Below are 12,739 nucleotides of genomic sequence, written 5' to 3' on the forward strand. Positions count from 1 at the left end.
AAAAACCACTGAACTTTTAAGTACTTTTTATTTTTCATGATCACAAAAAAGTAACAAGTATTGCATATATTTGAGTCATATATATTACACTAGTAGAAACTCAGTTCACATGTTAATAACTGAAAAAGAAAAACTTAATCATGCATAACATAGCCTTTGAACAAGCAAAATCTAGGGCGTAACAGGTATACTGACCAAATTCTTTTCCAAAGTATAAAATATAAATATATGGTTACCAAACTGAGCAAAACAGTTTTTCTATAAAAAAAAATAAATATTGTCTGCTCAAGTTGTCTATTGTGAAAACCCTTTAAGCCATAGACATCGAATTAGTAATAAAACCCAACTAAAAGGTTTTTATCTCTGTTGTTGAAAATTTAATACTCGGTGCAATAATGAACTGGCTTGCTGTATGAAAAGATACCATTAAGAGTATTTTGTATTTTTATTTCAAAATTAATCTTAATCATCTCTTGAGTATTTAAGGCACACCTCATCGAGACCAGAATTTCTTCTTACCTCTACCAGGGTCTCAGATTGATTTTTCGCTAGATATTCATAGGTATGCCCCTGGCTAATTTGTGACACGAATCTCTCCCACAACAGAAAAGTGCACATAATTTATCTGCTCCCCTAACAGAGGGTAAAACTTCCTCCATTATTAAAGTATTATACCATATCTACACTACTACTACTGTAACAGCAGTATCCACACAACTGGTCTGTAGACTACCCTCTACACAGAATGAGTCCTATTCACAGATATTTCACTGGCTATCAGTCTGCACTTTCCTGTACTGTGAGAATTTTTGAAAGAAAGAGAAAGTCATTCTCAAGCTAGCCCCGGGTAGAGTATACATAGATCCAGTGCAGCTATCCTTGCATGCCAGTCAGTGTTTAAATCCAGATGTAATTCCGACCAATAAAAATATATCTGATTAATCAAAAGCACTGACAATGTGTTAAATTATGTTTAACTAGTGCTCTTTAAAGACATGTACTGCAGTAAGTATAACAAATTGTAAAACCATAAATTAACATATATATATTATTGCACATACTGCAAGGTCAACAGCAAATTGTGCAATTTAAAATTCATTAAAAAGTATTCAAGTTCTAATATCAGAAAATCTGTGACCTAACAGTTCTGTCCTCTATCCATTATAATGTGCTGTAGCTTCCTGTGGCAGTAATTTCACTGTGCATAGATCTTGTAATGTTGACTTGTTTACAGTTCATTGAGACTCAGAAATCCCCAGACTCAAAATCACCACAGCTGTTTAAGATGGACTCAACTGGCGTTGAAGGTGGACTCACATTGATAGGGAGGCGCAGAGTACTGAGGGGATCAGACACATAACCTGCAAAAATATTCATCATAATAATACGTAACCTAGCTTGACTCAAACAAGAGGCAACAAGTGGTGTAGGTCATAGGGATACAAATCTTTATTTATGTCCCCCTTAATGGGGACCTCAGACTGATTGGTGACCCTTTTACTAACAAGTGAACTTCACCATACTTAAGGGCATTTCATGACTTTAATAAACAAGCTAATTCACTTACGTTATTATTTTTCAATGATTTAAGTCTAGTTTCTATACACATGCCTTTCACTGAATGAATTAATTCAACAAACCACGGTATCTTACTAATAAGTATATATTTGGATAAGGGTATTAAATTTTACTAAAAGCTTTACACCTACCGTTATTATCTATTTGTGGAAATGGTAACCGTCTTCTGACCTCATCCAGTGGAACCCCACTGTAATATACAGGCATAAATACTGTGAGTGTGTGGAGAGGTATATTTCAATTCACATTCATAACTAAAAATCAGGCTTCCACCTGTCTCTGCATTTTTTTTCCATTATTCATCTGTGACACTTGTCATCATTATAATTGATATTAATTTCCTGTTAAGACACTATGACTTCTGATCTCTATAAGCCTACAATATTGTGACCAGGTTTTTATTTTACTTATAACTACATGTACTTATCTTCTCCTTACATCCCTTCTTACATACACACACCTACACACACAAAAACACACACACACACATGCACTCACACACATACATATCTTCACGCACATCCATATCACCTACATGCATGCGCACACATGCACACACACTTTCCCCCTAATATTTCACCTATTTCTAGAGGCTTCCAGCTCCCAGTGTGTCCTCATAGCCAACACCCTCCCAGTTAGAGGAGGCGTGCTCCTCCCTTCCTCTTCCTCCTCCTCTGCATCAGATGTCTGAGATGATATGCTACTAGAGTGGGTTGTAGAGTAAAAGAACGTTGTGGGCTCCTCAGCTCCCTCTACAGTGGAGTTCAGAGACTTTTTGTACTCCTCAAGGTCAACGACAATCTCTGAGAATTCTGGACGTTCCTGAAAATTCATTTCAATACATTTTGATACTCCAAATTCAGCTAATTAAACTCTTAGGGGATTTCTAAACAGATTCAAAGACTGACCAATGACTACTGTTTATTTTTCAAATAATAATTTGTAATTATTTTATGTCCATTTTCAAATCTGAATACCTCAGGGTTGGACTGCCAGGCTTTCTGTAGTAATGCCACTATAGGTTTAGGGAAGGTAATAGCCAGAGGCGGCCGTGTACTCCTGTATGCCATGTCTGCAGCAGCCGCAGCTAGAAGAAAAAAAACTCATTGGATATGCATCAGCAATTTTCAAGTTTATACATACTTTATTATACATTATAAATGTTTACATGTAAACATCATATTTACCCAGTAGCTTAATTATATAAAGTCAGCCAACAGCTGATTCAATTTTTTCTTTACAGTAACTTGCTTTGTTACTTGAGAACTTGAGTTTATTTGAATCACTATAATTCTACAAATACAAAACAAGGTAACTGCAGTTTTAATTACCAGGTTTAAGGTGACCAAATGGGAGTTCCCCAGACAGCAGTTCCCACAGACACAGGGCATAGCTGAACACATCTGCCTTGACACTATACTTGGTACACTGGGTGAAGATCTCAGGGGCCATCCAACGGAGATTCTGAGTGAAAATAAAACATAATATAAATAGACTATTTTAAATCATTTAATTAAATATGCAAAAATGCAAGTCCTTAAAGTTGTGTGGAAATGCTGTTTATACTTGTCAAACAAGTATTATTTTGATGTAAAATAAGTATCAAATATTCATATGGTGCATAATTCCCATTTCTTTTTATCTTACATCATTTATTAAATAAATAATTGCATGCCCTCAATCAGTAATTCTGAAGATAACGTACCCCTGGTTGTTTGGTCATATTGTCTTCTTCCAAACAGCGAAGGAAGCGAGATTCTGAAATATATAAGTGACAACATGATGCTATTTTCAAACACATCAAATAACAAGAAGATATTATGGTATGAAGACCTTTTTAAAACCAATACCAAACAAACTCAGCCATCCATATTTTCTGCAAATAAAAACTAATAACTTCTAAAATGTCTGTCTTAGTTGGACTGATCCCCTTCAACCAAATTGCAATTCTTCTTATGAACACCTGTATAACTTGTGTTGAGGATTAAAATAACAGGTCGTTTAATATGTTTGTTCTATGATGCAATCTGGGCCTTGACCAGTTTAGGTCAATCTTTTTGTATGTATTCACAATTACTGTGCTCACAATCAAAAATAAACCATAATTAAAAAGTGGGAGTTAATCAAACGCTCGGGTCAATTTCTATGTATGAATATATCATAACCACGTTTATAATCAAAAGTGGACGGAAATTTAAAAAGTGGTAGTTTTAAACTAAAATTTCTAGTGTACTGCACCTCCAAAGTCCGCCACCACTGCACGTCCATTTTCATTGAGCAGTATGTTGTGGCTGTTCAGATCTCTGTGGATGATGGGTTGTGGCAGATTATGGAGATATGCCATCCCTTTAGCCACGTCCAGACTGATGGTCAGCTTGAACTGTAGGTCTAGTAATCTGGTTATAATAATAATAATAATAATAATAATAATAATAATAATAATAATAATAATATCATGTACAGTAAGCACTTTCAAATTTATACACCTAAGAATTACCCCATCTTTTCACTAAAAATATTTATTTCTATGAAAACACGACACATTCTTGAATATAATTCTGGAGGCACTATTGTCAACCATACTAAGATGATAGAATGTAATTTGGATACTACTAAACACCAAAGCATTTTAATTCAAATATCCCTTACCTCTTCTGTTCGTGGAGGATGCTAAATAAAGATCCTCCACTGACAAACTCAGTAACAATGGCAAATTGCTGAAACCAAACACAACATGTTCTACGTATTTTGATGATATTTAGGTCAATATAAAATAAGTAAATTAAATATGAATATCTTTATTTAATGTATTCTAATAACGGATCTCATACATGTATATATTTCCATCAATATCAATCTTAAATAACTATCAATATATATATATATATATATATATATATATATATATATATATATATATATGTATGTTTGGTCTTTTTTTGACTCTTTATTACTTAAAAGCATGACCTATTTACATATACACATCAAAATACACGGTCTTGTGAAAAAATGTGAACCCCCTGGTGTGGCACGGGCTTTACAATTATTCCCAGTACTCACTCACTTCACAAGAAAGTCCCACCTTTATGCCTATCAAATCTGTAACCATAAAACAGAACAGTGATCAGCCACTTACACTAGGGTCATCCAGACATGCTCCTACAAAGTTGACCACATGTGGACTGTGCAGTTTGGCCAGTATGGAGACTTCCCTGCAGAACATGTCCACATCTGACTTGGCACTGAAGGAATTGGCACGGTACCTAGAAAACCAAACACGTATGTGACAACGTAGAATGATAACTTAGAACAATTTTTTTTTGGAAATAAGTGATCAAGTGTTGTTTTTTTTTTTTTTTTTTGTTTTGTAGTTGTAGTTGTTTTGTTATTTGTTTCAATTCACTCACTTTTCTCCATCTAACAAAACCTATAAATGGTCATCATGAAAATTGCATCTTTATTTCTTGAATTTCAAGAAAAAAAATCTAAATTCTACAAACTTATTGTTACTTAAAGCAAGCAGTCTTTCAGAGGAGCGGAATACTATGGCCCATATAAAAAAATAACCTCTAATGGCAAGATTGAGTTGTCATTAAACCGCACCCCACACTAATTCATCCTAGAATTTCTAAAACCTCACCTTTTAACAGCTACCGTCTTTCCTGCGTACTTTCCCTTGCAGACTTTCCCAAAGGAACCACTACCTATGGTCTCCTGAAACTCCAGGTCTAGGATATCAATGTGGAAGTGGTGGGGAAGATTGACACGTAAGTGGAGAATATCTATCTTTTCTAAAAACAGAAGGAGAGTGAGAGAAGGGTAATCAAAATTTGTACTTAAGCAGTTAAACATGCTTTTTTTCTGAAAAAGAGTAATCTGCAGTCTTGTCTCGCACACATGATTATAGGCATCTGCAACAAGTGTAAGATTTTCTCTGCAATTATCACTATGCTATGTAAGACTACTCAAAATTCTATTAGAAACTACCCATGCAGATAAAAAATAAGCAATTGTGGACAATATAAAATCTAATTAGTTTTGTAGTAGGTTGAATAGTTTCAAAGAGATATAAAACTTGATAAAAGCAGGAATTGAACTAAAGTGAACTGCCTTTTTCACATGTTTAAACCTGTTGATTGCAATGGCAGTTGACAATGAACACCATCTCCATAATGATACACTCACCTCTAGTAATACTTTTCAGTTTGCCCAGTGGTGAGGGAACGGAAACGTAGGAGCCATCACCACCGGGGTGAGTGTAGTCACCACATGCAGACTCATCCTGAGGACGCTTGTGGTGCTTTAGCAGAGTGACTATAGAATCATGACCTATGGAATATAAATAAATATTGGATACCATATCCATAAATCAATTTCAGTCATTGTTTGGTTATTTATATGTTAGTTTCAGTACAGGAATCTTTTTCAAGAAAACATGACAGTCACTGCCAATCATTTGGACAAAGAAATTGTTCCGACAACTGAACAACAAAACATATTGTTTCCCCATAATACATCGATCTATTTCATTGACATGTTTCTATCCAAGCAAATTCATAAAGTATTGGGGGCTTTTCACTTTATTGTGTAAGTCAATCAAAAATAAAGCATTACAGTGACTGAAGAATATGAGCAAGAGCAGCTTTTGAGGTTAGAAAAAAGCTTAAACATTCTGAAAAAAAAATCATAGTCACAAAGTCACCAGAATACAACTGCTTCATTAAATACCACGTCTCACATTTTAGAGCCAGTAGAACATTCCCTCTTGACATTATTACCTCTTTCATAAGCCCACATAAGACATGTCTGCTCTTCCTTCTTCTCGCTGTCGCCATTTTGTTCACTGACAGAGGCCACCAGATTCATGTCTGCTCCACTGTCCAATAGAAACTGGACTAGACGAAGGTGACCATGGTAACAGGCACTATGGAGGGCTGGAATTTATGTCAACTGGTCATCAGTGGTCAGACAGAAACTCTCAAATGTAGTCAACAACAGCATATTTTTAAAAAAATATCTGAGTATTTCAGAAATATATTTTATGGCATGCTCTTACTCACATAACTGTCCAGGAGAAAAATTTAGTGAGTCAGATTTAAAAAACCCTTTCACATTTTTTCAATAACCTTAGTACTTAAAAAAAATTAATACATGCAATGTCCCCCTTACCTGTGTGTCCATCTCTGCCCTGATAGTTAATGTTCACCACATTCTGCTCCAGTAAAAATTTCACCAGGTCCAAACTTTTCCCAAATGTGCAGGCACTAGAAAACAAACACTTCACAATTTTTTTCATCGTTTATTTATCACAATTAAATCATTTTGAACAAGATAAATTTATTTTTCTCTCATGTATTACAATAAAGAAAAATTTGTAAAATTTGACCAAGTGTTCCATATCCCAATATTCTGGAAAAATTTATCAAATTAAAAAAAAATACTAATCTGTCTAAATCCTGTTTCTATTCACACCCCCCCCCCCAAAAAAAAATGTAATTGTAATTAGAATGCAAGAAAGGAGGGAAATATGTTATCTGTCACTCCATTTTTATCAAATCTTTAAAAAACAGTAACTTTCGAAAACCTGTTTCAAACACAAAAAGGAAGACAAATCTGAATAATGGCATCAAGGTTAGCACTCACCTGTGGAGGGGTGTTTCACTGAATATGTTTTCAATTGTCAAACTCTCTGTCCCTGTTTCCTTTATGAGATGTTTCACTACCTCTACCTTGCCGCTGTAACAAGCCCTGGAGTACAAATTGGTAACTGATAACTCCAAAGTCTTCATAAAGCACAAACACAATCAAATTAAATCTATCAAAAATGGTGTTGTTTGTTGTTTGTGTTATTTTTTTCAAAAGAATCTGTCAATGTACATGATTCTGATTAAACCATACTGGATAAGTTGTGACACTACCCCTTCCCTGAATATCAGTCTAATGCAATCTCACCTCTGTTTCACTCTTGAGACAGACTTTCAAATACATAATTCATTACAACACTTCAAATTTTCCATATATTATATACATTTATAGTTATTGAAAAAAAAAACATTCCTTCTAACAACAGGCTAGTATGCTTCTTTTAACTTCTTTCTGTGGGGAATACTACCACTAAAGTGTTGTTTTGGGAAAGACATCAACTCTAAGGCTGCACTCAGAACAGTGGAATAACGAATCCACGATTCAAATATGGCAACCCACTAAAAAGCTTGTCGTCTCATCCACTAATGGACACTGAATAGATTCTCCATGGGGAAGTATTCAAGTGGCTCCACTGTTAGTCCACTGTTCTGAATGAGGCCCAAGAACAAATCACACCACTGTCTAAGGGTCTATTCCCACAACTTTAGATCGATCTATCACCGCGGGGAGTCTCACCAGACTACCGTCAGATAATCCCCCTTAAGGGTTCCCCTGCCCACTACAAGCCGTAAGGGGCAATTAACTTTCGTGTCCGCCCGGCTGACAGCTATTCAGCGCGAACCCCCAGGGAGTTAGGTCGATCCAAAGTTGGTCGATCTAATCTATGGAAATGGGGTGTAAGCCATCTACTCACAGATGTAGCGGGGTGTCTCCGTATATACTACTACCATGGGGTTCGGCCTGGTGCTGAAGTAAGTAGTGCAGTATTGCTAGGTGACCAGATTTACAGCAGAAATGGACTGGACGGTGCTGCTCATCATCCATTACATTTACTGGAACGAACAGAATTAATGTAAATGTGACAAAAAATTTGAACAAAATAAATCTATTCCATTTAGTTCAAAGATGCATTGTTCTTTTTTGTTTGCTTGTTTGTTGTTTTTTTTCTTTTCAAGAATAAATAGGTATGCAGCAACAAGAACCTTTATAAAATGTTGGATCATTTTTATCCATTTGCAATAAACATCCTATGTGCTGCAAGTACAGGTATTTTATAAGAAGCGTCACATATGATAACCCACTATCACAAGAAGCTAGCTCTAACTTAAAAAATTAAAAGTATTTTAATAGTTTTATTGCTTTCTCACAAACTGCTTTCAGGCATGTTCTATGTGAATTGTCACAGAAGGCAAAATCTTCATGCTAAACAAAGTACACCCCACTGTGACCATAATTTCACTTGGTCGACTCTAAGTGTCAATATCTCGTACCATCAGCTTTCTGGCCTGGTCTCCCCTCCACCAGAAACTGTGTAATCCTGAGGTAACCCTTACTGCAGGCCAGGTGAATAGGACGGTCTCCCACTCCCCCACTGATGTTAATGTCCGCCCCATGCTGGATTAGATCTTCTACAACCTGAATGTGAAACATGTATGGACTGTATGAAGCATGGGTACTTGGGATGACTTGTGGTAACTCTAAGTAGAATTCTTGGGATTCTACACAGTTTTATTATTTTTTCTATTCATTGGTTGGAATATCTTTTTACCAATCAGACATACAAACTATGAGGTAGCTTAAAAAAGACAAAGCATTTGATACTGCACTTCTATCAAGTATTGTACAAATCCTAGGTGACAACAAAAAAAGCTAACACGTGTCACTATTAAGGTACTTTAAAAGAACAATAAAGCAATACTTCCTACCTTTTCATGTCCAAAGTAACAAGCTATATGAAGTGGTGAAAACTTCACACCATCAGCTGCATTGACGTCTGCCCCTTGGTTAAGTAATAACTTGACAACCTGACACAAAACACCAAATGTCACCACATAACCAAGAAAACACAACACAGAGGTGTATTTATCTATTTATGCTAAACTTACTCGATTTTCAACCCATAAATGATAAGACTTTTAGCTCTTTTTGAATGCAATTTGACCATAAATATATATGCAATACCACATGAAAAATAATCTTTTAATAAAATGGCTTGAATTAGCAATTATTACTTATCATTTAGAAAGTCTGACAAATTAGTGCACACCTGAAGTGCAACTCTGAAAATGAGGAAAAATATCATTTTAGAAAAATAAAGGATTAAACTTTATATGGCTTCACTCTGCCAAATTATAATTATTCAGTACCACTTACTTCATCATGGCCGCACATGACTGCTATGTGCAGTGCTGTAATATCACTGTAGCCAGTCTGGGCAAGATCTGCTTCTCCCTCCAGCAAACTCTGAATTAGGTCAACATCACCCTGGGAGAAAACACAATAGGATAAATTTATTGTACTCTGATATTTTATTAGGTCAACATCACCCTGAGAGAATTGTGTTGAATTCTTATCTTGATCATACTATTAACCAAAACCATATATAAATTTAACTTTTATCAAAATTAAACTTATATCAAAATGCAGTGTGTTCTCTGTTTGTTTATTTGTACTTTTCAATTCTTTTTTCAAATCTAAGTCTAAGAGCTGCCTAGGAGATAACTGATGAATAAAGACTTTATACACACCCTGTAACAAGCAAGGTGCAGAGGAGAGTATCCATTCTTGCTGAGGGCAGTGGGCTTGCTTCCCTTCTTAAGAAGACACTTAATGTGGTCTTTATTAGAGCCTGAAGAAAAAAAGGGTAAAAATAAATGTTTGTATAATCATAAATATACATCTACCTGATTAATGCTTTCAATCTTCTGATCAATCAAATGTTATGTTTTATACTTATGTTCAAATCCTTGAAATTATGCGACATCTATTTTATTACAGAAGATGGAAGTCATTATGTATTACCCTGTATATAATTGTTGTATATCTGTAGTGGTGCTTAATTACAGAATCCATTAGCAGTTATCACAGTAGGCCCAAAATATGTATACAGTTAGCAGTGAAACTTATGTTGACATGTTTAAACACTACATAGAGCAATTAAAAGTTCTACCTGTGGCAATGCAGCCAATGTGTAACAGTGACAAAGAGCTGTCTTTCTCTACATTGTCTTCATTCAGGAGTTCATTCACCTTACTGGTATCACCTCGGCTAAAACAGTACAAAATGTTTGATTAAGTTACATGTAGTAAGAGATGAACTGAATATATATGAGCTGTACAGTAATAAAGCTACTTTAAAGAAATTATATGAAAATAATTTCTTTTGATCTTCAAATTATTATCAATGACAAAAATACCAAAGAAGAAGATAACCAAAGGCCTTAATAAATACACAGGATGCCACTGGTTTGAACAATATTTGTCATTGCCATCAATTAACAAGCTAGACTGATATCAATAAATATCTATAAATATAGCATGCTCCAAGCACCTGCAGGCTTGCTGTAACTCAGTCCATTCTGCATCTCGTATCCTCAAGTCTTCTATCAATCGGGATCTCAACACAGCATAACTCTCACTGATCTTCTTCTTTAACTCATCTGAAACAAAAAGATGTCTACATGTATATATACTCCAGATTTTACTTCAGAGATTGAAAACAAGAGTGCTAATCAACACATGAAACTTTGCGTTAAGGGTATTTTGGTAAAAATAAAGCAAATTTATTACCCCCACAAGACACAGTAGGTCTTGACTTATAGTTCCCCATCACTACTCCATGTACATGTTCCTCTACCACACATTATCTTCTAATCTTCTATATCACATGTCTGGTGCCTGCCAAGTCAAGCATGCAGTCTAGCTGTTATCAGCTAGAAAAGAAAAATGAAGAATATAACTACATGATAACATGACCCATTTATGGATTTTGTTCCAGTTTTTTTTCTGTCTGTGCACATGGGAGCAGTCGTAAGCATAAAATATTCGCTTGCCCCGACCCCCCCCCCCCCCCTCCCCAGAGCCACCCCACCTTTTAACCACCCACTCGATACCTGCAATTTGAACCCACCATTGCTGGGGAACTGCCATAGGAGATATGTGGTCATGAAGTAGCAGTTACCCTATGTCTATAGGTCAACAAGCTACAACTCAGCCTCACAAAAATGTGGTTCATGGAGAAAAAAATGTGTTTTCCTTTACATTGTAGTACATGTACTTTACATACTGGCTCACACTAACTAGTAACTTGAAAGCCATGTAGAATTGTCGATTCATTGGTTTTCTCGTCTACTCGTACTGAATATCTGATAATTATGAATCAAACATCCGTTGCCTAAGGTATTCACATAACTTTGTTTGAGGTAGGTAACCAAAAAATTCAGAAATACCAAAATATGTACCTCCTCCATAGTTGCAGCCGAGCAAGCATGGGCGCCGCCATATTTCCAAGACGCACTCAACGACTAAACCAGACGAAATGTTCCACTTATAGGATTTACACTGAGTTTCGCCTTGGACATAATGACCAAGCCCAAATCTATCCATGAATTTGCTGGTTAACCTGAAATAATGGCATTTTTAAATATAAAAAAATATATTATTATCTTGTAGCTAAGGAAAGATCTCGTAATTTTTCAATTAAAATAGGCCTACATATAGGCTAGTTAATTTAATCTAAGCTTACGTTACTTTCCGTCTGTTTTTTTTTTTTTTTTTTTTTTATTGTAGGGGATTGTAAGGGACGACAACTTTGTTAGAACATAAGGGTCTGTCTGATTATGAAAATGCAGGAGCACATTAAGGAGGGGTGATACCGGGCACTTTTCCCCCATAACCTCCCCCCACCCCACCCCAACACACACACACACACACACACACACACACACACACCAGTGAAAAGTGATACAGCCAACCTATCTTAATCCTAGACAAAATCAAATAGATGTATAGAGATTTTTTTTCATTCCTTGTCCTACATGTAGGCCCTACTGGTATACATCCTAGTAAAATTACCACGATTTATTACTTTATAGACAAAGAGCGAGGCTTTTTTCTGTTTGTCCTCAGCTCTCCACATTGATAAAATTCGGTCCCGCCAATGAAATAAATAAATAAAATTTGGTTCATCTAGATTACACGTATAAAAGATTTTAGATGATTTTTTTCTTTCTCTCTTGGTAAGGTCTATGTCAATGAATTTGTAAATGGACCATATAAAGATTTCCGCTGTGATTGAAAAAGAAAGAATTAAATATTTGTATTAATTGTAGATGCAATTCGAATAAGTTCTCCAGTTAAGTCTATTGTCCGTATTTTTCTAGTTCATAATCAAATAATAATTCATGTAGCCCCAACTACCCCATTATATACACAGTGTCTCCCAGTTAACTAAGATTGAAATTCCACCAGCAGATATCCAAGTAAACAGTCCACCAGCTTGGCTGGGCTCCCATGAC

At 35.6% G+C, this 12,739-nt stretch overlaps 1 protein-coding gene across 3 annotated transcripts; it reads right to left on the reverse strand.

Annotated features, from left to right (window-relative positions):
• Nucleotides 1-9: 9 nt before the first annotated feature.
• On the reverse strand, nt 10-11,806 carry LOC106158244 (serine/threonine-protein kinase TNNI3K-like). 3 transcript variants are annotated; one of them, XM_013534152.3, is made up of 23 exons: nt 11,684-11,806; nt 11,013-11,155; nt 10,774-10,882; nt 10,394-10,491; nt 9,972-10,072; nt 9,598-9,708; nt 9,150-9,248; nt 8,715-8,859; nt 8,138-8,276; nt 7,222-7,326; nt 6,748-6,842; nt 6,357-6,512; nt 5,764-5,907; nt 5,219-5,369; nt 4,715-4,841; nt 4,228-4,295; nt 3,817-3,974; nt 3,284-3,336; nt 2,910-3,042; nt 2,556-2,665; nt 2,159-2,400; nt 1,710-1,768; nt 10-1,361 (listed from the first exon to the last, which is right to left on the reverse strand). In XM_013534152.3, the coding sequence occupies exons 2-23, from the start codon at nt 11,050-11,052 to the stop codon at nt 1,246-1,248; spliced, it is 2,559 nt and encodes an 852-aa protein (XP_013389606.2). In that variant the 5' UTR covers nt 11,053-11,155; nt 11,684-11,806; the 3' UTR covers nt 10-1,245. The 3 variants fall into 3 exon arrangements, with proteins under 3 accessions (XP_013389606.2, XP_086864609.1, XP_086864610.1); XM_087008483.1 differs by having other exon boundaries at nt 9,598-9,771; XM_087008484.1 differs by having other exon boundaries at nt 9,598-9,771; nt 11,672-11,691.
• Between the last annotated feature and the right edge of the window lie 933 nt (nt 11,807-12,739).

Source organism: Lingula anatina, chromosome 3, assembly GCF_051362555.1.
Source record: "Lingula anatina isolate TDL-2025a chromosome 3, LinAna3.0, whole genome shotgun sequence".
Classification (NCBI taxonomy): Eukaryota; Metazoa; Brachiopoda; class Lingulata; order Lingulida; family Lingulidae; genus Lingula; species Lingula anatina.

What these genes read in the sequence shown, in the direction of transcription:
- LOC106158244 (XM_087008483.1), bottom strand. Translation starts at nt 11,052, where the DNA reads ATGGGGAACTATAAGTCAAGACCTACTGTGTCTTGTGGGG. An exon ending in AGTGAAACACCCCTCCACAG is followed by an intron (nt 6,843 to 7,221) that starts GTGAGTGCTAAC and finishes TTTGTTTTCTAG; the next exon opens with TGCCTGCACATTTGGGAAAA. An exon ending in AAGACGGTAGCTGTTAAAAG is followed by an intron (nt 4,842 to 5,218) that starts GTGAGGTTTTAG and finishes TTGGTTTTCTAG; the next exon opens with GTACCGTGCCAATTCCTTCA.